At 32.8% G+C, this 26,426-nt stretch overlaps 1 protein-coding gene across 2 annotated transcripts in view; it reads left to right on the forward strand.

Annotated features, from left to right (window-relative positions):
- Positions 1-290: 290 nt before the first annotated feature.
- The window catches only part of LOC141609382 (myosin-6-like), a 35,794-nt gene continuing 9,658 nt past the window's right edge, over positions 291-26,426 (forward strand). Inside the window, exons 1-24 of one of the 2 annotated variants that reach the window (XM_074428451.1) lie at positions 291-308; positions 548-676; positions 2,454-2,597; positions 3,611-3,756; positions 3,844-4,000; positions 5,493-5,551; positions 6,096-6,255; positions 15,765-16,051; positions 16,160-16,306; positions 16,491-16,592; positions 17,602-17,659; positions 17,747-17,848; positions 18,455-18,492; positions 18,665-18,791; positions 18,889-19,059; positions 19,206-19,337; positions 19,457-19,566; positions 20,990-21,050; positions 21,670-21,847; positions 22,305-22,510; positions 22,971-23,090; positions 24,349-24,447; positions 24,671-25,201; positions 25,291-25,430. In XM_074428451.1, coding sequence (XP_074284552.1) covers positions 306-308; positions 548-676; positions 2,454-2,597; positions 3,611-3,756; positions 3,844-4,000; positions 5,493-5,551; positions 6,096-6,255; positions 15,765-16,051; positions 16,160-16,306; positions 16,491-16,592; positions 17,602-17,659; positions 17,747-17,848; positions 18,455-18,492; positions 18,665-18,791; positions 18,889-19,059; positions 19,206-19,337; positions 19,457-19,566; positions 20,990-21,050; positions 21,670-21,847; positions 22,305-22,510; positions 22,971-23,090; positions 24,349-24,447; positions 24,671-25,201; positions 25,291-25,430 — 3,407 coding nt within the window. In that variant the 5' untranslated portion in view covers positions 291-305. Of the gene's footprint in view, positions 309-547; positions 677-2,453; positions 2,598-3,610; positions 3,757-3,843; positions 4,001-5,492; positions 5,552-6,095; positions 6,256-15,418; positions 15,625-15,764; positions 16,052-16,159; positions 16,307-16,490; positions 16,593-17,601; positions 17,660-17,746; positions 17,849-18,454; positions 18,493-18,664; positions 18,792-18,888; positions 19,060-19,205; positions 19,338-19,456; positions 19,567-20,989; positions 21,051-21,669; positions 21,848-22,304; positions 22,511-22,970; positions 23,091-24,348; positions 24,448-24,670; positions 25,202-25,290; positions 25,431-26,426 lie in introns of those variants that run through there. The other variant, XM_074428458.1, reaches the window with a different exon arrangement.

Genomic DNA, 26,426 nt, shown 5'->3' on the forward strand with positions numbered 1-26,426 from the left:
ACATACTCTTACATACAACTTCCTTTTTTTTTTCTTTTTTTTCTCTCTCGGAGACGAATCATTTGTCACCCAACAAAACCCCTTTATTTTTCCACATTCATTAATTTTTTTAAACTTTTAGTGACTGATCCCCAAATTAATTAAATCTTAAATCTAGGGTTTTCTTTTTTTTTATCTCATCACATTTTTAAATTCTTCCTCAATGAAAATTGTCAATATTACATGGTTTTTTCATTCAGCGTGGATCTTGACCTCTTCGATGAATTTCTTTGAAGAATTTTAATGAGATTTTGCAGTTTCAAGCAATGGTATGAATTTTTAATCAATGATGATTGAATTAGATGATAGCTTCTTTCACGAGGGTTGTTTTTTTTATACATGTTATGTGTTATATGTATACGTCGAATATATGGCCGAATATCATATGTATTGTACTTTATACGATGATTTTGACTTGCATTCACGTGTTATTAGTGAAATTTCTTGTGATAATGAAATATAGAGCTCGGGATTAATGATTTTTTTTTTTATGAAATGTGTTGTACAGGTTGCGACAGTAAGTTATGCGGTGGGATCGCTTGTTTGGGTGGAGGATCCTGATGAAGCTTGGTTGGATGGCATTGTAACTCAAGTTAATGGAGATGAACTCACTATTAATTGTACAAATGGCAATATCGTAAGTTCTTTTCATTATTGTCTATAATGTTTAAATCATACTTATTGTGTAATGACTTTTTTTTAAAAAAAATGCACTTCAACCTTTGTGTGTGTAGAAAGTCATTAACACAATTAATGTAGCATTCGAATTCAAGGAAAGTCATTAGTTAATTTTATGTGACTGTTAAAAAATTTGTGTAGGAAATGAATGAAATTGTTAGATGTAATGTTGAATTTACTTTGTTCGTAGAAGCTTTATTTGTTGCATTTTTCTACAAACAACTAGGTTTAGAAGGACAGGGACACTTATGCGCATGGTTGCCTTATTTGATACAAATACGCAAATCCTAGATATGTTATTTGATAAAGAAACTGTATAAGGAGTATATTTTTTTCCAGTAAGCGTCGTGATATAATACACTTGAATCAATTTGTGATTCACTAAGAGGTCTTGTCGAACCCGCTTTCTTAATATAACTTTGTTTGTTAGAAAAAGAGGTTTACATAATGTGATAAGACTCCTAAAAACTTGTCCTTGGTAGCTCAAATGAGATACGTACATAATATTTTATAAGATAGGATTAATATTTAATTGTATTATATTATTATCAAGTATTATCTACAATTCTATCATTTAATAGATAATGTTATTACGACCTTTGCAATGTCCAACAAATCTCGTTGTGTGAGGAAATTGGTGTAACTGGCTAGATATTTGTAAGATAAGCCTCAATAGCTTTTTTTATTCCAATATATAGTTAAACTAAATTTTCTTAAATTGCAACTCACATTTTACTGATAACTTACACAATTTTATATTTTATGTTGTCTTTCACCTAGTACGTACTGTTTGTGAACATTCACAAATAGGATTATACATCTAGTTGTACCATAAGTATTGTACAACCAAGGTATAAAAATCCGAGCTTATATGTATTCTTTATGAGCTAATTCAAGTTCATGTTTTTAATGTGTAAATGTATGAGCTCAATACTTTCTAATAAAGCTCATATTCTTTAACATAAAACTCGAATACTTTATCACAAAGCTCATATTCTACACCGTACAACATATACAACTGGTTGTATAATCCATGAATTGGTGAACATTTGCAATTAACCAATCATTCAAATACCATTGATGAATAGTTTAAAGAAAACAATTGAAATTTTTTCTTTGATTATCAGCTTTGGATAAATTGTGAATAGTATAAGGAAAAATAAGTACTTTTGAACTTATTTTGAGTTATGTGTTTTGATAGTACTCATAGTGGAAGTAATTTTTACTACGAGTTTTTTTTATTCTTAAGCATAATATGTTTATGGAAATGGGACTGGAACGGATAATTTAAGGGATTACACTTATATAGTTAAAGCTTATTCTTACAAATAAACTTACTAATATGTTTGTGATCATAAACTATGACTTTTCCGGGTGACATATGGTCGCAAGTGACCTTTAGAATGTACTACAAGTTCTCTTGCCTAGATATAAGTTGAAGTTTGGAATATTTTTATCTGTTTGTAAATTGAATGAATTATCAGTATTGTTCCTTTTATAAAATAATGCCTCACATATAATTTAAGCATTGACCACTTGTTATCTACCTTGTTGTTTTATCTCAAAATTTAAAATCATTAATTCGCATGTCACTTCTACAAGAGTTGTCCATATTACCTTATTGCTAGAACGTGTTTTTTAGTTCATTCGCGGTTTCCTATTTAATTCTAGTAATTATGTTAGATTATTCTTTATTTATATCCATTAATTATTCAATGTTAATATTTCGCTTGCAGGTTGCTGCTAATACGTCTAAGGTCCACCCAAAGGATCCTGAAGCGCCTCCTTCTGGCGTGGATGATATGACAAAGTTAGCCTATTTACACGAGCCTGGGGTTTTGGATAACCTGAAACGTCGATTTGATGTCAATGAAATTTATGTAAGAATCATAAACAAATTCCCTTATTTCTATTCTTTTATTGTGCATATTTGTGTGATGATGGATGGACATACCAAGACATGTGCACCTAGTTTGAAGCGCATTTTTCTATTAGATGGTTCTTACTCAATAATAACTATATAGAGCATATGTTTGATGATGAGTTTTGCTTTTTCACATAAATGTTCACTCTTTCACATACAATTTTACCTTTGTCATTTTTTCTCATATCCCTCACTCAAAACCTAGTACAACTCATCCACCCACCTATCAACAACCACTCACCTTTTTTTCATCTCCCCCACAAAGGGTTGTCGTGGTTTTATGGCATAATCCGTTGTTTAGAATATTTTGTGTGGATAAGTGATTTGGTGTCTTATATTCTTATTGTACTTATTGCAATTATGTTCTTTGCATATGTTCTTATTGCTTTTGCGTCTCTATGTTGATATCCACCCACCACGCATCAACCCCCCCTCCCCCCAATATCAATTATCTTCTAAGCCTTAATTTCAACAGTTGTGATTAACAACAAAAAACATTCTTTAATAATTGATTAAAATTGCAACAAATAACATTAAAAATTGACAGAAAAATAAATTACTTCATTGATTAGTGAATTAAAATTCATTGTTGAAGTAAGGGTTAATTTGATTATGTTTGAGGTTATGGGGTTATTATATGGAAAGTTAATAACAAAGTGTATGTGAAAAAAGAGTAAAGTCCGTATGTCAAAAAGTAATTACGTTGATGATTTAATACTTGCATTTATATGTGAAGTGCGATGTGAAGTACGTGATCTGAGCCTTAATGTTTTTATCTTCACCCTATTTCGAATTCATATCTAAGTGTGTGTATGATGCACTTTTTCTACACAAACGTGTTTGAACCATGCATAATATGGATTTAGATAAGTCTTTGTGTCAATTAAAAGTCTTTGTGTAAATTAAATGAACTAACTAAAATTATAACATTGTTCTTCAAAAAAGTTAATAACTTGAGCATCTTTGCAGACTTATACGGGAAACATATTGATCGCTGTGAATCCCTTTCAAAGACTACCTCATTTATATGATGGTAATATGATGGAGAAGTACAAAGGAGCCGCTTTAGGTGATCTGAGCCCACATCCTTTTGCAATTGCTGATTCCGCATATAGGTAGCATTTTTTAAGTTGTCTCTCTTGAAATTGGTTACTCGGTATTTTATTTCAAGACAATGTTATTGATTACAGTTTTTAATGTAGATTGATGATCAATGAGGGTATAAGTCAAGCAATTTTGGTAAGTGGAGAAAGTGGAGCTGGTAAAACAGAAAGTACTAAAAGTCTTATGCAATATCTTGCATATATGGGTGGACGATCCGATACAGACGGACGCTCAGTGGAACAAAAAGTTCTTGAGGTGTGAGATAGTATGTTATTAATGTTTTTCTATTTCTATTTTGTGAATAAGCATAGTGGATTTATAGAGGGCACTTTTTATTTGCCCTCATCTTAGTTTTGTGTTTTTATCTACGTTAACAAAATTTAGATAATGCCAAATGACTCACTACCTAAATGTGTTTCTTATATTGTGAAGTAGTAGTCGATTGACATAATTTTCATGCTTTCATGATAGTCATACATGAATAACCTGTCGTATTCAAAGTTATACCTAAATTAGATTTGACAACAAGTCAAGGTATGTAGGTTCATATTCGTGTCACCAGTAAGGCTATAAATGCGACCTTTTTTTTTTTTTGCAACGTGTACATGACGCATAACCCAAGTTGACTTATCTAACCCTTCTATACATTTCAATCTTTGTCCAATCAATATGTTTAACTTACTCGTTTGACTAATTAATTTAAATTTAAAATCACCAAAAAAATAATTCAAAATCTATGCCTAAATAACATATACTATTTGTTTTTTTGTAATTCAGTTGTAGAGATTTTAGATAAGTCAATATGATTACAACATATTTAAATAAATGAGTTACATGCATCGCATTCGTGTCTAAATACCTCAAACATAACCTAGCCTAAAAATCGAGTTCATGCTGATCTAATTACTTGAGTGGGCATGAAGTCCTATCTCTAACACAATTATGTTTTTTTTATTCGTATGGGGCATGAAATCCTTTATCTTAGTCTTTTCACGTTTTTGTGTTTAATATTGTTCATAATGAATATATTGCGTGTCAAGTGTCACATTTTCATAAGGATTTATCTATTGTTCGCTTAATTGACAAATTTTCATAATACTTTGAAAGCTTAGTCTTTTACTCCTATTTTGCGAATGGGTTTCACTCTGTTTGTATCTTTTTGTATATGAAAGTCCTTCTTTGCATCTTTTAAACGAATAACAAGATGAGGATACGACGACGACGTGTCCTAATTGTGATGCAATTCTTCATCTTATTTTTTTCTTTTAAATTAGCTTTTATATAAAAAATTTCGTAATTCTTGTTAAACTGACACCCTGCAATTTTGTAAAATACTTATGGCCTTTGAATATCTTCTTAATTGAATAAGAGTTCATATTTGCCTTTTTATTGAATAATTAGGCAGTTTCTTTGCCCTTTGAGACAAATATATTTATTAGACAAAATATTTCAACTTTGTACACTTAAAATTGGATAGTCATCATTGATCACTCTTAATTGCCGAGTCATATGATTTTGTAAAATTTTGTGGTGAGGTATTGAAAGGGACGTATTAAGAATACGTCTTTGAATTTATTTTAGTGAAATTATCTCTGTCCTAACACAACTACACCATCATAGAAATATTTTGATTAACTTGAATATTTCACTTTTCTTATACAATGTAAATGAAAATAAAAATTTTATGTGATTTGACAGGAAAGTTTCTTTTATGTTAATATGAAATAACAATAATCTTATGTCGCAGTCCAACCCAGTTTTGGAAGGATTTGGTAATGCCAAGACTGTGAGAAATAATAACTCAAGGTGACATCTACTTCTCTAATATTAACACTCATTATTGATTGTTCTATTAATAGTACCTTGAATTATAAATACTCACTATGGTTTTGGAGCATATATGTTTCACCTGAATTATAAGTAACTTTACTTTTATAGATAGAATTATTAACAATAGTTTGGGAACACGGCTCTCTCTCTCTCTCTCTCTCTCTCTCTCTCTCTCTCTCTCTCTCACACACACACACACACACACACACACACACACACACACACACACACACACACACACACACACACACACACACACACACACACACACACACACACACACACACACACACACACACACACACACACACTATGTATAAGTCACATTTATGGAGCCTTTTCTCTAGGTTGTTGTTTGTCCATATGATGTTTTTTTTTTGTAAATGAACGTTAGCTATATTATATTCTTTTTGTATATAAACGTCACAATTTTTATTTCCATTAGTTAATTTAATATCATACTTATAAATAAAAATTTGTCAATTTGAACTTGAGTTTACAAATATATAATTAATGGCAGTCGTTTTGGCAAGTTTGTGGAAATACAATTTGATCAAAGAGGGAGGATCTCAGGAGCTGCTATTCGAACTTATTTATTGGAAAGATCTCGAGTTTGCCAAGTGTCTGATCCGGAAAGAAATTACCATTGTTTCTATATGTTGTGTGCTGCACCAAAAGAGGTATGAAGTAGTTCTCTTACTTCTAATTGGTTTTAAAATGAATGAATGAATGAATGCATGAATGAATGAATGAATGAATGAATGAATGAATGAATGAATGAATGAATGAATGATAAAACGAGAGTATTAATTTTGTAGTAAGTCTAAGAAAAGTTGATCTTATTAACGGATATTATTGAGACGGGACGAAGGTGGAATGTTGGACTCATACCCACCAAGCAAAGCTTATATGCATACTCGCCCCAACATGCATGGCGGGTAAAAGTTTCCAAAATCATACTTGTCCTAACACATCGAAATTCAAACGCATATCGTAGCCATTTTTTTACCTATTAACTTGAAAAACCCTCATTTTATGAGTCAATCTCTTATAAAATCGTTCTACAATAAGGCATTGTACAACCATTCACAGGACCACAAACTACCTTTTGACGAAGTACTCTTCTCACCAAAACATGGTAAGTAGTAGAAGTTATTTTTATGGGCCAAATTATGTAAAGTAATACATGGGTTAATGATACAAATTATGTAAAACCGTTTAACATAATAAATTTTATCATTTGACTCAACGGTTCATTAGTAAAAATTTAGCGTAAGGGGATGTTTGGTTTGTCAAAGGGAAATATAATGAAATTAAGAAAGGGAGTTGAAAGAAAAGGAAAGGAATTTCCCCAAAATATACCTTCTTATTTGGTTACACTTATTAGAGAATCATCCTAACCCCTTCCATTCCTATTTCCTAATCACAACCAAGGGCGATTAAAGGGGGTGCATGGGGTTTACCTACACCCCATCTAAATCCGAAATAGAGTTATTTTGTGCAGAAGCATAGCAGTACTTTAACTTGAGTTCGGTGGTAAGGTGTGGTCTTTTCATGCGAGAGGTCAGGGGTTCTACTCCTGTGACAACCAATTATTTTCCCTCATTTTTGAAATGGCAATACAAGTTGGATATGATCTTTTCTAGGAATGAAGCCCAGTAGTATCTTTGTGCTTCTTTTGTCCCAATTTTATTTGATAGCATAATATTGAATCATTGTAAAATATTTTCTATTCAAAATAATGTAATTTAAATCAATATAATAATAGTGGTTTGTGGACTACATTTTTCCTTAGGTTTCGGTTATTATAATCTAATACTATAGTAACACCTCATTAAAGAGCAAAAATTTACAAATTTTCATTAATAATAATCTAAATGATTTTTGTTTTTCACCGTAAGCAATTATAAATTTTTACTTTAGCTATGGTAAAAAAATACTTTCACATTGAAGAATGTTATAATTGCAACTTTCGTCGTCGAAATTTTAAATCCGTCCAACTAACTTGATGGTTCTTTCATAATTTATTCTTCGTACCCTCTGTGTCCAAATCCTAGAGCCGCCACTGAACACAACCACCTACCACCTCGTTCACCACTAATCACGGCTACCTGCGCATTACCAATAGCCATAACAACCAATCGTCGATGCCACCACACACTCTTGAAGTCGACGACACTACTCCCATCGTCAGCGCCATCCTTCATATCCCAAGTTAACCTTGCTGACAATCCCGTCCTCGACTGTAATACTCATCGCCATTCCTATAAGCACCAACCCAAACCCAAACCCATAAAAAACCACCTTAACTCTCAAAATCATCTCCCCACCCCGGAAAATACCAAGATTTAGTGTTTTTTTTAGGGTGAGGGAAAGGATTTTGAGAGTTAAGGGTTTTTTATAGGTGGTGTAATGTGTATGGTGGTTGATTAAATTTAAAGCTATTCGTGGAGGAGTGTGGTGGTCTGTCCGACAAAGTTCCGGTGAGGGCGCCTATAATGAGGGATGTTGTCGGTATCGGCTGCATGTTAGGGGTCGGTGGCGGCAAGTGGGGGTGGATGTTGGTGGCTAGCAAGAAATTGGGTGGTTGGTTGGATTAGTTGAGAAAGGGAATGAGTTATCTGGGGAGGGCGAGGGGGGGTTGAGGTAAATCAATGTAGAAGAGTTTGGGGATAAAGAAAGGGGGGAAGGGATTGGGAAAATGGGGGTAAACAAATAACAATTAAGGGAGTAATTACCTTTCATTCTCTTCCCATTTCTTATTAGACCTCTAAGTTCCTAACCAAACGCTCCCTAATTACTATAAATTAAAAAAAGAATCATATCTTATGATTATAATTTAATATTTTCAGCAAGAACTTTATAAGAATCTTTATAAATAGGCATAACAATGGGTAGTATTAGACCTATCAAACAGGTCGGGTCCAAAGTCGTGGTCAGGATACGGTCGGGTCATGCGGGACGGGTTGGTAAGGGTATGAACACGAGAAAAAATAATTTCTAATGGCGTTTTTTAATCAAAAAGATATTTTCTTAAAAAAGTAGACATATTTAAAATCAATATTTTAATTATATTTAGTGTGTATATTAATTATATTGACATAATTATAAGAAATGACAATTATTTTATTATTAAATGTTACAAAAGTTAGATAAAATTGATTTTTTTTAATTTTGGTGCCGTGTTTGTAAGTTTAAGTAAAAAATACATTATTTCAAATATAATATATAACTATTAATGTTTTGAAAAAACTCTAGATTTACCTTTGAACTAACGGATCGACCCATTTAGGGTCGGATTTCGACCCTAAAATAACGTGTCATTTCGGGTTTCGGTCGAACGGGTTGTCGGGTCAAATTTGTTGGGTCTTGACCATAAAAAAACGGGTTCGGTTTTTTAGTCGGTTTAGAATTTCATAGGTCTAGGTAGTATACTAGTAGAGTTGTTCATGGGTCGTCCCGTTCATTGAACCCGGCCCATCCCGCCCGCTAAAAAGCGGGTACGGACAAGACATTTTAATAAAAATACAAAGGCCCAGCCCACTAACCCGTCCCAAACCCGCTAACCCGCTTGTTTGTGGGCCAAAAATTAAACATGAGCTCGGCCCATGTTCGGCCGAAGCACGCATTTGAACACCTCTGTGAAATAGACTAAGCCCTGGTCTTTTGGACTGAAATTGTCTGAACTGAACTGAACTTAATGGAGTTGAACTTAACTAAACTTAATAGAGTTGAACTGATCTGAGCTGAAGTGAACTGAAGTAATAATACTCCCTCCAAGTTCCTATTATCTTCCCCTTTCTTTTGGGCGCAAAAAATAAGAAAGGGGAAGAAAGAATGGAAAGAATTAATTTAATAGTGTAAGTTGTAAAGTTTATAGGAAAGAAACAATAATAAAGAAAAAATAATGAATAAAGTAGTAGAAATTGTTGATTTTTTATGAGAGAGAAAATAATAGAGAATGAATAAAACTTACCAAAAAAGGAAAGATGAAAGATAATTAAACAGTGTGAAAAAGTAAAGAGGGAAGATGATAGAAAATTGAAGGGAGTAAAAAGATTATGATAATAATAATAAATATTATAATAATATTATTCATTATCAATAATAATAATAGTAATATAATATAATAATAATAATAATAATAATAATATAAGATATATAAAAAATAAAATAGTAATATAATAATAAATACAGTAATAGTAGTAGTAATAATAATAAAATAATGATAATAATATATTAGTAATATAAATGATAACATTATTATTAATAATATAATATAATAATAATAATAACTAAAAAATAAATATATTAAGTATAATATAATTAATAATACAAATATTGTAAATAATAATAAAAATTAATAACAATAATAAGTCTAATGTAATCATTTATAAATATAATAATAATATAATAATAATAATAAATATGTTATTAATAATATTAATAATAATGAATATATTAATAAAATAATAAGTATAATAATAGTAGCAATATTGCCATTAATCATAATAATATAATAATAAATAAATATATTAAATATAAATATAATATAAATAATAATAATAATAATAATAAATAAAAATATATATATATATATATATATTTATAAAAGAGGTTTTTTTCGAGCGATTCTAGAGCGTCCACATCATCAAAAATCAATTTAGGAAAGTATCATAAATAATAATTTTTGATGTAAAATATAAAGTGGAGAAACTTCTAATTATTATAATATATATATATTTCCTAAATTATATTCAAGTGATATTTCCAATTTTTATATAAATATTTTTCCATTTCATTTGACAACAAAGTATTGTTAAAAAAATTATGAAAATAATATAATTAGATTCGTGAAAAAAATGCTATCAATAGAGTATAAAATTTTATCATTTGCACATACTAAAGATAGTACTGTACCTCTTAGTTCTTAATACATTATATGTCCCACATTGAAAGTTAATGTAGGTGTGGAGAATATACTACGTATAAATAATAGAATTGTCCCACATCGAAAGATTAACAAATTGGGTTAATCCTATGATTATAAATAGGAGGCATCCTTGAAACTTAGATATTAACCCAAATCTTTTGAGTCTCTTAAGTATTATCTTAAAGAGATCTTAAAAGTTTGTATCATATCTCCACAATATGATATAAAAAATAAAGTGGATATTTTTTAATTATTATAGTATATATTTCATATATTATATATCCAAGTCATGTTTATAATTTTTATATAAAAATATTTTACATTTCATTTGATAAAAAGCTATCGTAAAAAAATTATATAGTTAGATTTGGGATAAAAAAAATGAAATTATTAGAGTATGAATTTCATATCATTTGCACACAAAAAAGAAAAAAAAAGTACGATTATTAATAGACAATATATGATGTTGAACTAGGTGAGAAATAGAAGACGTGCTTCTTAGTATGTTATATGTCACGCATTGAAAAATAATATAAGTGTGATGAACATACTCCGTATAAATAGTAAAATCGTCTCACATCGAAAAATTACCATAAGGTGGGGTCATCCAAATATAAATAATAGAATTATCCCACATCGAACATAAGGTGTGATGATCCTATGATTATATATATGAGTCATCCTTTGAACATAAATATCAACCCAAAATATTTCGAGTCTCTTAAGTATTGTCTTAAAGAGCTCTTATATGTTACAGTTGTCTTATATGTTACATTTGTTGTGCTTTAACAGTTAAATTGATACAAGTGACCTTGATTTTCTTGATTCAATTATCTAATTATATTATACTTTAATCTAACAATCGAACACCGATAAGTAGAGATGGCAGTCCCACCCTTACCCTATGGATGGATATGGATTATCGTCTTTCACCCGCTTAACCACCCTGTGGATATCCGAAATTAATATTTATAATTAATTTTTTATTAAGTTAATAATTATTTAGGTCATTAATGATTTCTCTCAAAAATATATTTTTTTTTATTAGAAATTTTACTTAATTTTAATATCATACTGTTATTTAGGAAAATTAAAACTTGTGTTTATGTGGATATTGTTATTTTCACTAATCCAAGTAACTTACTTTTGTTAGTTTAATCAATAATATAATGCGTTAGTGGTTTCTTTGTAGTTGGTGTGGCGTATTTGTATAGTCACTTGTTTTGCAAAGACACTTTGTTGTTGGATATTTACTGGGTTGCTATTTGCTAACACATATTGTTACTTGAATATGTATACCTTTTAATTTTATCGTCACAATTGTTTTATGATATATTATCTTTAAATTTTATAAGCTGTGAAAATATCCAACGGGTACCCGCTCCACCCGCTTCACCCGGTGGATATGGATATGGATGGATGAAAAAATATTAAATGGATGAGGGTGGGATATAGATGACCATAAACTAAATGGATATGGATATGGAATGGATATGGCTCCACCCCATCCATATCCCACCCATTGCTAGCCCTACCGATAAGACTAACTAACAAATGTAACAATAAGTATGCATGATTTCCATAATTAATAACTCTTAAAAGCGATTAATATTGATTAATTCAATTTAATGAGAATGAGAATATAAAAATGAGTTAGGTATGATTTCATTACAATGAGACCAATTAACTGAATATTAGTCAAACAATTAAGCGGACAACAGTTGAAGAAATTCAAGTATAGCAAAGAGCTCAAGGTTCAGCTACCATATTAGCTTTAGGAACTGCCAACACACTTATAATAAAATGCTACAAAAACATTTTCCTAAAAAATCCATAGGCCATAGCAGCTTATGTAGTCTTAATACCAAATTTATTTGTATTTTATTATCCACGAAATTTTATTTAAGACGGAATTATCCATCTTCAACCGTTTTTTGTTTAAATATGTACTTAAATTAAAAGACTTACAAAAAGAGTTCATACAGGGGGGAAAATCCAAAGAACAAAACGTTATTAAATTGAGTTGGATGTCGAACTAGGTGCGAAAAAGATGATGTAATTCTTAGTATATTATATGTCACACATTGTAAAATAATAAGATGTGGTGAACATACTACGTATAAATAGTAGAATTGTCCCACATCGGAAAATTACCATAAGGTGTGGTCATCCTATTATAAATAGTAGAATTGTCCCATATCGAAAGATTATCATAAGGTGTGCTGATCCTATTATTATAAATAGTAGAATTGTCTCACATCGAAAGATTAACATAATGTGGGGTGATCCTATGATTATAAATTATGAGTCATCCTTGGAACTTAAATATCAACCCAAAATCTTTTGAGTCTTTTAAATATTGTCTTAGATAGCTCTTATAAGAGTTTGTATTATTACCCCCACAATAGTGAAATTTATTTGTACTATACTTTTGATTTTGGTGGTTTCACAATTATATAATTATATATTGTTATATCATCTCCTTTTCTACTCAAATTTAGTAGTTTAGCAATAAGTTAATTAGTTTTTAATTTTTAAGCTGAATTTTTAAATAACGAACATACATGAGTAGTATTCTTATTATATAAGAGACTTTAAAAGTAACGTTACATACTGTTAATTTTTCAAGTTTTAACATTTTTTTCATCTAGAGAGTTCAACCCTTAAAAACTACTTAATATTTATAAGAAAAAATGTTAATTTTATACGTAAGAAAAACTTTGGACTTTAGATAAGATTAGTTTGTTAGCAATAAGATAAAATTGCACAAATGTTACCTATATACGTTCGAAAAACTTTAGACTCTAGATAAGATTAATTTGTTATTATTTGCTCATTATTAATCGGATTGGATGTTGAATGTATGAATATTAACATATAGTATTTGCTCATATTATTAAATATTAAATATAACTACTATTAGATATAATGCGTAGCAATTGTCCGTATTTCGGAATTCGGGTGGGATGTCGAGCTAGGTGTGAAAAAGATGGTGTATTTATTAGTATGTTATTTGTCCCACATTGAAAAATAATTGAGGTGTTGTGAATATACTACGTATAAATAGTAGATTTGTCCTATATTGAAAGATTAACATGCATAAGGTAGGACGATCTTATGATTATAAATAGAAGCCATCCTTGAAAGTTGGGAATCAACCCAAAATCTTTTGAGTCACTTAACTAGTGTGAAAGAGAGCTCTTAAGAGTTTCTATTATTAACGGTTAAAATTAAAATTTAACAAACTATAATTTTGTTGTCACTAAATTGTACTTATGTTTGCTTATAGTGGCAAAAAACATAGACGTATTTATCTTTTACGCCTTTACGCTGGAATTATAGCAATAAGATGATCATAGGAGTATACATTACATGTGCTTTGTGAAAGAAAGAACATAAAAATGAACTCTATGTATCAGTAATTAGAAGATTAATTATTATTATTTTTATTATTATTATTATTATTATTATTATTATTATTATTATTATTATTATTATTATTATTATTATTATTATTATTATGTAAGACGGTCTTATTAATTGAACAAAAAAAATTGAAATGACTAACTTATAAGAATGCATGTGTAAGTAAATTGTCCATATTTGAAGGGTAGGTATATGGTTCAAACAAAATATATACTCCCTCTGTCCCAATCAATAGTTTACATTTGCTTTATTCTCCCTACCAAAATATAGCAAATGTAAACTATTCATTAATTTCATACATGTCTTTGTATTACTCATAAGGGTTATCAAAGCGCCCCCATTGGATTACACTTATGATGATTAGTAGTTAATAAATTTTGCTAGAATTCGAGATAACAAAGCTTTAGAGGCTACTTAATGCTTAGAATCAAGTACGTATCAAGAGACCATAAGGGATTAGGATATTTTATTTTTTTTAGAATTATGTGACCCGGATTTGAACTTCGAAACACATATCTTTATATTAATCATAAGGGCTATGAAAGCGCCCCGATTGGCTTACACTTATGATGATTAATATTTAATAAATTTTGCTAGAATTCGAGATAACAAAGCTTTAGAGGCTACTTAATGCTTAGAAACAAGTACGTATTAAGAGACCATAAGAGATTAAGATATTTCATTTTTTCGAAACACCTATTCAATAATTTTATATAACTTAGTTTTAAAATAATCAAGGTCATTAACCCGTACGAAGTACGGCTTTCAAAGTAGTATATTAATATAATACAGTAATAATAACAATAGTAAATAAATTAATATAATAATAATGATAACAATAAGAATAATAATATTAATGTTGAAAAGAAAAGAGGCCGTCTTAAGGGGGTGTTTGGTTCAAGCGTGGGTATGGGTTTGGAATCGGGAATCAAACCTGAGTGGTATCGGGTTGGAACTTGATACCTCATACCTTGTGTTTGGTTCAATTTTTGGGGGTATGGGGTTAGAAATCAATCAAAGTTAAAAATTCTTCAAAATACAATATTTTTAATAATAATTTTTATACTATTAAATCATGTAGAGAAAATTTAATCAAATAAATATATAAAATGATTTTTTTACAATGGTTTTTATTACTTTTTAATATTTGTAATTTGATACCATGGGTATCAATCTCATACCCACCCCCCTCCATGGGTATGAGAAACCCATACCTCATGGGTTTGAGGTATGAGTATGAAACCTTCAATTTTGTCAACCAAACACATGGTATGGGTTTGGTTCATTCCAAACCCATACCTCATACCTATATTTGGTGAACCAAACACCCCCTAAATAATAATTTTTTCTTTCATCCTCACTTTCCTTTATCTTTATGTCTAAATTGAGAACCGTTAGATGTTATCTAAATGCAATTCGAACCATTAATAGAACTTGTCTCTCCATTTCTTTTTAGGAAATGGAGAGAAAATGGGCTCGTCAAATATCTTTGTTATCCTACTCGAGTATGATGTAAAAATTTCTCTCTGCTGTTGTTAATGAGGCGAGTACGGTTTAATACCCACGACACCCCTGATATACGATTCCCTACTACCAGTCAGCAGTCACCACCCTCTACCATCCATCAGCAGTCCCCAGGGGCGTTTTCAATGGCGGTTCATGGGGTTTATAAACTGTTGCTTCAATTGGGGTTGGTTTTATATTTATTCATTTTGTATGTATGTATGTATGTTACTATGTTAGTTGAGTTTTCACTTCTTCCGGGTTGTGATGATTTGGAGTAATAGTTGTTATGATGATGTTCCTTGATTTAATTGTATTGTTTGTTAGGATTTTGAGAGGTTTAAGCTGGACAACCCAAGGAATTTCCATTATCTTAATCAATCAAATTGTTATCAAGTTGATGCTATTGATGATGCCAAAGAGTATTTAGCAACTAGAAGGGCCATGGATGTTGTCGGTATCGCCCCTGACGAGCAGGATGCCATTTTCAGAGTTGTTGCTGCTATTCTTCATATAGGCAACATTGAGTTTAAAAAAGGGAGTGAGCCAGATTCTTCTGAACCCAAAGATGAAAAGTCCGTTTTTCATCTTAAAACTGCATCTGAACTCTTTATGTGAGTTTGCTTTTTTTTTTTTTTTTTTTTTTTTTTTTTTTTTCTGTATCCATCCACATGTTTGTTTATGCTATCGCTTTAACTGCAATTTTAACTCTATCTCTTTAGGTGTGACGAGAAAGCCCTTGAAGATTCCTTTTGTAAACGAGTCATTGTCACTCGTGGTGAATCCATTACCAAGAATTTGGATCCTGTTGCTGCTTCTGTCAATAGGGATGCCTTGGCCAAAACTGTTTACTCCAGGTTATTTGATTGGTACGTCTCCAACCCTCATCAACACGCGACACTAAGCTCTACTACCTCCATCCCAAACTTATGGGAGGCACTCAGTAATGCTCTTGTAGTCAAACATGACAATTTAAATACAATGCAGGGACATCATTTTACGTTAGCCTAATTTCTTGATGAAACGATAACTGAAATATCCTTTTGTTTCCAGGCTTGTGAACAATATAAACCGCTCGATTGGTCAGGATCCCGATTCAAAATCTCTGATTGGGGTTCTTGACATTTATGGTTTTGAGACATTCAAGACAAACAGGTGCTTCCCGGTACGCTCTTGATTTTTACGCTGAAATGGTTTTTATGATGTTAAAAAGAGGCAAAACATCAAAGTAGTACTGGACTATGCTCTTTTTTACGAAATTAGAATCCCCAAGAATCACCGATAGCCTTAGCCTTACCACAGAGATATCCCTCACAACTATGTAAGACGCGAAACATATTCAAAAGGATGAATGTCGTCTAAATGTGGGACTTCTGTTCCATATAAGTACACCAAAAAGATGACGAGGAAAAGGAACCTCCATATAGGTACCTTTGGGAAAAAAAAAAATAAAGTTAGGTACCTTCGTGCCAACGAGTTTAAATCTTAGGTACTCCCTTACAAAAAACTCTATTTTTTACAAGCAAATATTAGATAGCTCAATACTATGACGACAAAGTTAATGAAACTTCTGAACAATGAGTCTTTTGACTTGCACAAACCTTAGTTTATAAAGGTGCACGAAAACTCTATGCTCAGCGAGGCTCTAGCCAAAGCGTCTCGGTGCGCCTTGTAGATAAGGCGCATTTAAGAAAGCAAGCATACATGCAATTTCCATATTTTCTTTTTCTTGTAGTTCTTTTGAAAAATAAATAAATAAATATATTGTGCCCTTCTCGTTGCCTCATTATCCATTACTTTTACTCATATGATAGTCCTCTTTAAATTCTTCAGATAGTTATTGACTTACAAAATTTTATTTGAAAATACTTATTTGTTTTCAAAAACAGTGCGCCTCACATATTTAAGGTGCGGGTCTTCGTCTCATGCCTTGCGCCTTGTCGCAAAGCTTCCTTGTCGCCTCTGTCTTTTAGAACTAAAGGACAAACCTAACTCTTAAAGACTTATAGGCCGTTGGTCTTGTCATAGCGAGCATGTTGGTCTTGGTGGGATAAGTACCAGTGTATCATTGTTTTCAAAATATCTTAGTGCTACTTTTGACTACTTATTTTTCGTTTGAAGTCGGTTCCTTAGGGTGTAATGTTCAACTTCTACTGTTTTGCAGCTTTGAGCAGTTCTGTATTAATTTAACAAATGAGAAGTTGCAACAGCATTTTAACCAGGTTTTCTAACATTTGTCTTTCTCCTCGTAAAATATCCATGGGCGAGGAACCTCTGATTTTATATCTGCATTTGATGATTTTTGGCAGCATGTTTTCAAAATGGAACAAGAAGAGTACACAAGAGAAGAGATTGATTGGAGCTACATAGAGTTCGTTGATAATCAAGATGTCCTCGATCTAATAGAAAAGGTTGGCATATGATGTTTCTCTTTGTTGACTGATCTCCTAGTAAGGCAGAATTGCTGCTCAATTGTTTCAACCATAGCAATATATCATCGAACTACGTGTTTCCTGTATAATCAATATACCTTCTGAGCTGTGCTTTGATACGACTTGCAATCACTCTGAGTATTATTTTTTTCCCTTTAGATAGGAATTACTTGCTTTTTATAGAAAATATGAACACTATCTATTTCTTGAGGCTGCTACTTCTGGACAAAAAAAGCAAGGAAATAAGCCTGCTAGAAAAAAGTTGTTTAAATTCACCTCTCTCGTAGTTAATCGTTTTTTTCTGGCTCCATGATTGCTTGTGGCTTATATCCTATCTGCATTCTTTTATTTATCCATATACATCTTTCCCATTATTTTGCTGAGAGAAGTTCAAATAAGCTAAGCTACATAAAAAGAAAGAACATAAAACTAACTTGGATACTACCTAAACTCGTTCTTGGTTAGTGTTTCTCTTTTCATGCTGAAAGGCTCTTTGTTTTTTTTTTTCCTTATCAGTCCCTCTTTATCAAGATGTATCCAAAACATATGTTCATATTTCCTAATTGAGAATATGTGATAACACAGAAACCAGGTGGTATCATTGCTCTTCTGGATGAAGCTTGGTAAGTGATCACATCTTCAAGTTTTCAGATTGTTTTACTTGTAAAAAAAAAAAAAAAAATACTCGTATCAATTAATAATAGACAGTAATCTGTTTCATTCATAAAGAACCATATTGATATATTTCATAATAATTTGTATTCCTGGCTGAGATTGTGCCATTTCCATATGCAGTATGTTCCCTAGATCAACACATGAGACATTTGCTGAAAAGCTATACCAGACATTTAGCAACCATAAACGCTTCAGCAAACCAAAATTGTCGCGCACTGATTTCACTATATCTCATTATGCTGGTGAGGTGGGTCATTGTGTGTTGCCACATATTTTAGGATCTCTTCTCCTACAGATGATTTTCTGGTGCCCTTACCAATTTTTTTCAATAATTTATGATGCAGGTGACTTATCAGACTGAGCTTTTCCTAGATAAGAACAAAGACTATGTTGTTGCTGAGCATCAAGAGCTCCTAGGTGCTTCGAAGTGTGCCTTTGTGGCTAGCTTGTTTCCACCTTTGCCTGAGGAGACCTCTAAGTCTTCGAAGTTTTCCTCCATTGGCACAGGTTTTAAGGTTCGTTAGAGTTTGATTATTTGTGTGTTTGTGTGTATGTAGGTGGGAATTCATACGTTGGGAACGCGGGTCTATTTGTTTCAATATTTAATAACCCCTTATGTTTGGTCCATCAGCCATAACACTTGTTCTTCGTGTTTATCCAGCAACAATTGCAAGCTTTGCTAGAGACGCTAAGTTCAACTGAGCCTCACTATATTCGTTGCATAAAGCCAAATAATCTTCTCAAGCCTGCAATTTTTGAGAACGGTAATATTCTACAGCAGCTTCGTTGTGGGGTAAGTTTCTGTTAGATGTTAAATAATCTTCTCAAGCCTGCGATTTCAATATGTTCATATTGTATATATTTTTCATGTTCCAAGCTATCGAGTATTGACTACTGCTGTATTTTCTCTAGGGAGTCATGGAGGCTATAAGGATTAGCTGTGCTGGATTTCCCACGAGGAGGCCATTTCTTGATTTTATTAATCGTTGTCGCATCCTTGCTCCAGAAGTCTTAAATGGGAGGTATAATTTAGAATATGAAGCTTGTTAGTTTTCTGTTATGTCACTGCATCCTTTTTTCCTTGTTTGTTTGTATTCTATTTATTTTAACGTATCTAATTGAGATTTGAGACATACAATTACTATCATTTGCCATTGGTGTATGATGGAATAAAGCAAAATGACTCAATAAGCTGTATGCGCTTCTTATGGCTAGAATGCAGTCATTGTCTAATTTTTCTCCATTTTTTGTCAAAAGTTATTCAAAAATAGCCTCTATGTGTTTCAATATGGTAGTAAGGATGCACACATCCGATTTCACCCAACCTGCCTTAGCCGGGAGCCTTCGGGGGCAAATAATATTTTGGGTTATTTAATATAAATACTACAACCTATTGCCTCCCTTCTCAAAATACTCTGAGCTTCAATTTAACTAACAATAAAATAAAGTATTAGCTCCCTCTTCTCATATTATACTTGGGTAACCTGCTACCGGTTTAGCAAGTAATTCCACTTATTATCCTTAAGTATCCATGCCACACCTAGCCCTACCATTATCATCAACAGACCACCAACACCAACACCACACCCGCCATCGTCCACCCATATCCACTTACGCGCAAATCACGGACCGCCTTAGCCCACCTCTCGAAAGTCATAATTATGACACCACCCACGACCCACAAGCCCCAAATTTATATTTACCCCTAAATCGATTTGGGGATCTGGGGTTGTCGAAATTGAAATTAATTGTTGGTGGAGGGGTACCTGACGACGACAAAGAAGCAGGGCTGTTTGAGGATGTAGGAGGTCACAATCGCGGACTCGCAAAGGCGGTGGTAGGAAAGTGACCTCTGTTTTATCGACAAAACGGTGGAGTAAAGGATGTGAAGCTGAAGAATGGTGGTCGACGAGTGAAGATGGCGGCGAAATATGGGTGGCCATAGTAAATGGTGGTTGAGGATGATGTAAACAATGGGATTTACATTATAATTGGAATAAGGGTTTACAACATATTTTGTGGAGAGTTTAGTATAAAAAAATCAATTATAATTGGAATGCTGTAAATATGAACTATGATTTAATTAATCAGATGTATTAAAGGAGAGTTGGTTATTAAAAAAAAAATTGAACAAAGAGGAAGTTCGGCAGAATAAGGAGGAGTAATAAGGAAAATTTGGGTAGAGGAAGATGAAGTTGTGGGTCCCATGTTTGTTTTACCTGCTACACTAGGTGAAAAAAGAGGCAATTCTAATAAAAGACGAGTGGTGTAATAGTTGGATATATTACTAGTTAAATCAAAGTTTAGAGTAATTTGAGAAGCACTTGAATAGGTTGTAGTATTCATATTAAATAACCCTAATATTTTTTGGGCTTTATTGTTTTGCTCTCGTAAAGCCATTTTGTCACATGCTAACTTTTCTCTCTTTGGCCCACTTATTTGCAGTCGTGATGATGTCACTGCATGTAGGAAGATTTTAGAGAAAGTGCAACTCAAAGGTTATCAGGTATGCAGTTAATGAAAGGATTGTTAGATTGAATTTGGTGATGAAGTGGTAGTTTTGTAGGCTCAATACAAGCAAACAATTTTCATGCCTTTTTTTTGTCATTTGATAATGATTCATCTCACATTGGAAAAAAAGTAGTCTCTCATAGATGAAGCTAAGGGAGTAGGTGAATCTAGTTCGTTACATATGATTTGGTGGACAATGCATTCTATTGAAATGCACTGTATTTACTATATACATGTACAGTGGTCATGAGAAAGAGAAATGAGAAGTCTCGTTTAATTTTGTACACCTGAAGTTCCATTCATTCAGTTGTACACTGTCAATCTCCGAAAGGATACTATCTTTAGTCTTTAGCATTACTGATCACCCGTTGAATATATTTACTTAAGATAAACATATTAAACTGTCAGGAATAGCTTATGATGCATTTCATAGTCTCATTTCTCAATGTTAGCAGTATGGTACTATGATCAGGTGATATTACATTTCCACCATCAGCTTTTCAATTTGACCTGTCAACAACTAAATCAGCGTTCAATTTTTTGAATATTAGATCTATTTTATGCACTCCCTTAATTAAAAAAGTGATGGAAGAGTCATTCCAATAATGTTGCAGATTGGTAAAACTAAGGTCTTTCTAAGAGCGGGGCAGATGGCGGAGTTAGATGCTCTCAGAAATGAGGTATTAGGACGATCAGCCACTGTCATTCAGAAACAAGTGCGAACCTTTTTCTACCACAGATGGTTTGGGCAAATGCGGCTGTCTGCTATAACTATTCAAGCTTATACTAGAGGTAAAGCTGTTTCTGCTTATGTAGCCCAATGTTTTCTGCTATGCCCTTTAAAATATACTCCCTCAATTCCAATCATTTCTATACATTTATGAAATATATGAGAGTTATATTTTAATCAAACATATAGAATTGATTTGAATGGAGGGAGTATTATTTTGAATGGGAAATTTTTGAAGCTGATGGATAGGGATGTGGAAGACTTTGTTTGTGTGAAAGTTTCACGAGATGTGTGGGGTTATTGATATGGAGTAATTTATTTTGTCTTGGATCTTAGAGCAAACAATTTTGTATATTCTTTATGGTCTTTTTTCTGAGAAGTCCAGCAGTATTTCTGTATTTTCTTCATTTGCTCAACAAAAACTTCTTGCTTGTTCAAAGTTAAAATGTAATCATCAAAATGATTGAATTTCAATCCCATGTTAACTGGAATTCAGGTTTTTCTTTCTGTTTGTTTCAGGAGAGGTGGCCAGGTGTCTCTTTGAGCACAAAAAGAAAGAAAGAGCTTCTGTACGAATTCAAAAGGAGTCACGGAAGTATCTCGCGAGGAAATCTTATTTAGCATTCTGCTCCTCTGCTGTTTCTATTCAGAGAGGCATGCGTGGGATGGCTGCTCGTAGTGAGCTTCTTTTCAGAAAACGGAGAAAGGCCGCAATTTTAATTCAGGTAAGACCGTAAGAGTGACATTGCTCAATTGGGGCAATAATATGCCAGTCTCTAGTGCTTGAGCAGGGTGCATTTTGGGTAAAATTTGTACAATATATCTGTATTTCAGCCGAAGCAAGTTGTCATATTATCGTAGTTAAGTTGTTTGTGTTATGCTGATATTTAATCCACCCCGACATTTCAATTTATGGCATGATTTTGATTATATGTAGACTAGTCAATGGAGTAATCATTGTGGTAGCAGCATATTTATGTGATGCAATTTTCATAAGGAGTCTTTAGAAACAGCCTCCATGGGCAGGTTTCCAACACATTTTTAAGACCCCCCCACACACACACACACACACTACCTTGCCCAAGGCAGGAGCTGTAGGCTGTGAGGTCCTTCTTTAGACATTCTTTTTTATTTTGTTCATCATTTTTACGTATGTCTTCTTAATTATGTTCATTTCTTCTACAGTGTCAGTACAAACGGCACGCAGCCCGCCGACAGTTTACGAGAATGAGGAAGGCTGCAATTGTTACACAATGTGCTTGGCGAGCAAAATTGGCGAGAAGAGAATTACGAAAGCTTAAAATGGTATAATATTCTCAGAATCTGTTTTCTAATTTTATATTTTGATGTTGGCCTATGTGATGTTATATATCTATTTCTAAAACAACCAAATTTTCTTTGACAAATTTTTGTATGAGAGGTCTCATATATTTATGGCACCGATAAAAGGACATAAGTATCAAATAGTTATTTTACAAAAATACACCCACCTTTCTGCCATCTGCCTGACCGCCACCACCATAACCACCGCGAACATCCTTGGTGTCTCTACATTTGTGTTATTTCTCATCATCAATAAAATATTTGTTATACTTTATATACGAAGTAATTATTATGGAATCAAGAATTTGCTAACTCAAACCAATTGTGAAATACTATTTATGCGAAATTGAGTATTTTTTAATTCGTATCCAACCGGTTTAGGCTGAAACAGTTTAGACTCATTTGGGTTTGGGTATTGTTCGGATAAAAAGAATTCAGTTTAATTTTGATTCCGGGTTTGGGTTGATTAAGGTCAATCATTTGAGGTTTGATCAAGTATCAATTCAATTATTTCGGATCAGTTTCTACTGTTCGGGTTTATTTTACTAGGTATATAGGTGATGCCAGACAAGAGAAGTAGAGGAGAGGTGGTACAACCATAATGACAATTGTTATCCGACGTGGTTGCCGCAGACCAAGAGAGTAGGCTTAAGAGAGATGAAGGATGAGGGGGCATAGGTTGAAGAGAGAGGAATATTTAGGAGTTAAGCTGAAAGCTATTGAGCACTTTTGTGATGAATGCTTTAGAACTATTTCATGCCATAGTCTTTTTTTTCGCCCATCTAGTTTTCTCCAATTTTATCTCTCTTCATGAATGGACTTGATGGCATGTAATTCTCGAAACCAGCTACAGCATTTTTACCTAAGATAGTGATCTTATCTAGGAGGGGACGAGATGCAAATTTCGGTACTTTTGAGCTAAGAACTGTTGAGCACTACTTGCAGTACTGTACTCTTGTTTTAGCTTCAACAAGGAACAGCAATGTGCCTTCTATCAAAAAGGGGTAACATGAAATCCTCATAATCAAAGTATATCGTTGGCTATGCTGCTCAATATATTATGTTGGCTAGTTTGATATTGTGTTTCCTACAATGTGAATCAATTTGTCCACCGCTAAGGTTATACATAATGTTAGTACCAATTTGATGTTTTCAATATTTTTATCTACATTATCTTGATGGAGGTCTCTCAGTCATATGTATTGATTGAAATGGTTATGAGTTTCCTGATCATCTTCAGGCTGCAAAGGAAACAGGAGCCCTTCAGGACGCAAAGAACAAGTTGGAAAAACAAGTAGAAGAACTAACTTTATGTTTGCAGCACGAGAAGCGTCTGAGAGTAAGTATTGTACTGAGAGTGAGAAACTACCGACCAACGCTATGTTATGCTTGAACTGTGAAGACAGTCATATCATGACATTGACAATCTAATTTCAATAGTTCTCGTACCTATTTATTTTTTTGACGAACTTTTTTTTTTTGTTTTACTTTGTAGCTTGTTTTGATGTTACAATTTGATTCTGTTTTTTATGTGCTAGATCTTATTCTTTTTCTTTTCATAGGCTGATCTCGAGGAAACCAAAAAACAAGAAAATTCTAAGTTACAGCTAGCCTTGGACGAAATGCAGAGGCAATATCAAGAAACCAAGACGTTGCTTATGAAAGAACGAGAGGAAAATGTTGATAAAACAGGAAAGCAAGATCAAGAAACCAAAACATTGCTTACGAGAGGAGAGGAAAATGTTAATAAAACAGGGGAGCAAGGTCACGAAACCAAATCGTTACTTACGGAAGGAGAGGAAAATGTTAATAAAACAGGGGAGCAAGGTCACGAAACCAAATCGTTACTTACGGAAGGAGAGGAAAATGTTAATAAAACAGGGGAGCAAGGTCAGGAAGCCAAATCGATGCTTACTGAAGTAGATGAAAATGTTAATAAAACAGGAAAGCAAGGTCAAGAAACGAAAACCTTGCTTACGAAAGAAGAGGAAAATGTTAATAAAACAGGCGAGCTAGTCCCTGTTATACAGGAAGTGCCTGTTGTTGATAATGATCTTGTAAATAAGCTTACCAAGGAAAATGAGCAGCTCAAAGTAATAAATCATGTGCAACTCCAGGTTGATCTGTTATTCATGGTGTCAATATCTTTCTTTACTTACTCAAATATTTTATTACATTGTAGGAACTAGTATGTTCATTAGAGAAGAAGATTGATGAAGTTGAGAAGAAATATGAGGAAACTAGCAAACTGAGTGAAGAGCGTTTAAAGCAGGCACAAGACGCAGAGTCTAAAATAATTCAGCTCAAGACTACAATTCAGAGGTGATCAATGACTCATGCTTTGTAATCGTGTCTGGCTGCTGGTCTCTTAGTTGTATTGAGTAGCGTATGGGAGTCCATACTGTAGACTACTCATACATAAGACTTAAAATCCCTCCCTGCAACCGAATTATGTAATGCAGTAGTTTATCTAGTTTTCGCAACATTAAGGTGCGACTAGGCTCGGGATCGAGGACGGTTTGTCCAAGCTCTAGCCGAACTTTGACTGAATCGATTCCGAAGGCTCTTTGAGCGAGGTCAGTATATATTAGTCAAATTTGTGACTTGCTTCGCTTGCGACTAGTGTCGATGTCGAATATTGGTCTCTCCATTTAAAACAGAGCTGTACTCGGACATGGTCAAACGTTTCTTGACCAATTATACAGCAGGAAAACAATTCGTGTGTCTAAGCTAGTAAAATTATCTCAACTCCTTTATATATAAATAACTCTATAACATTTCTGAAATAGACTTACATTAATATAAACAATCATCAAACTCCAAATAACTTTAATGCTACATTCACTTTTTTTTTAAACTATCCATGCTCCGTGGACATAAGAAGGACGAAATTTATTACAACCTCTTTTTCGTTTTTAGTGGATCCTTGCCTCCCTCATGTGTGTGTGTGTGTGTGTGTGTGTGTGTGTTTCATACATCCCTTTATTTTATCTTTTTCTCTTCTTGCTGTATAAGTTACTCCCTCTGTTCCTGTTAATCGTTATTTATTTTCCTTTTAGGGTGTATTAAGCAATAGTTATCTATTTTCATTATTGGTGATGAGTTGTTTGCAAATTGACATAAACCCCCACTATCTACAAATTTGTGGGTCATTTCTGTGTGCAAGTTGGAGAATGTGTTTTGTATGGTCCAAAATCACTCTCTATGTGATGCTGTTTAACAATCAGACTAAGTGCCAAATAACTGCAAATGGCTAATTGTCGTGCGGTAGAATTATCTTTCCACGCAAAGATCCTCCAGCAGTTTTACTTCAATTAA

Source organism: Silene latifolia, chromosome 1 (assembly GCF_048544455.1).
Source record: "Silene latifolia isolate original U9 population chromosome 1, ASM4854445v1, whole genome shotgun sequence".
Taxonomy (NCBI): domain Eukaryota; kingdom Viridiplantae; phylum Streptophyta; class Magnoliopsida; order Caryophyllales; family Caryophyllaceae; genus Silene; species Silene latifolia.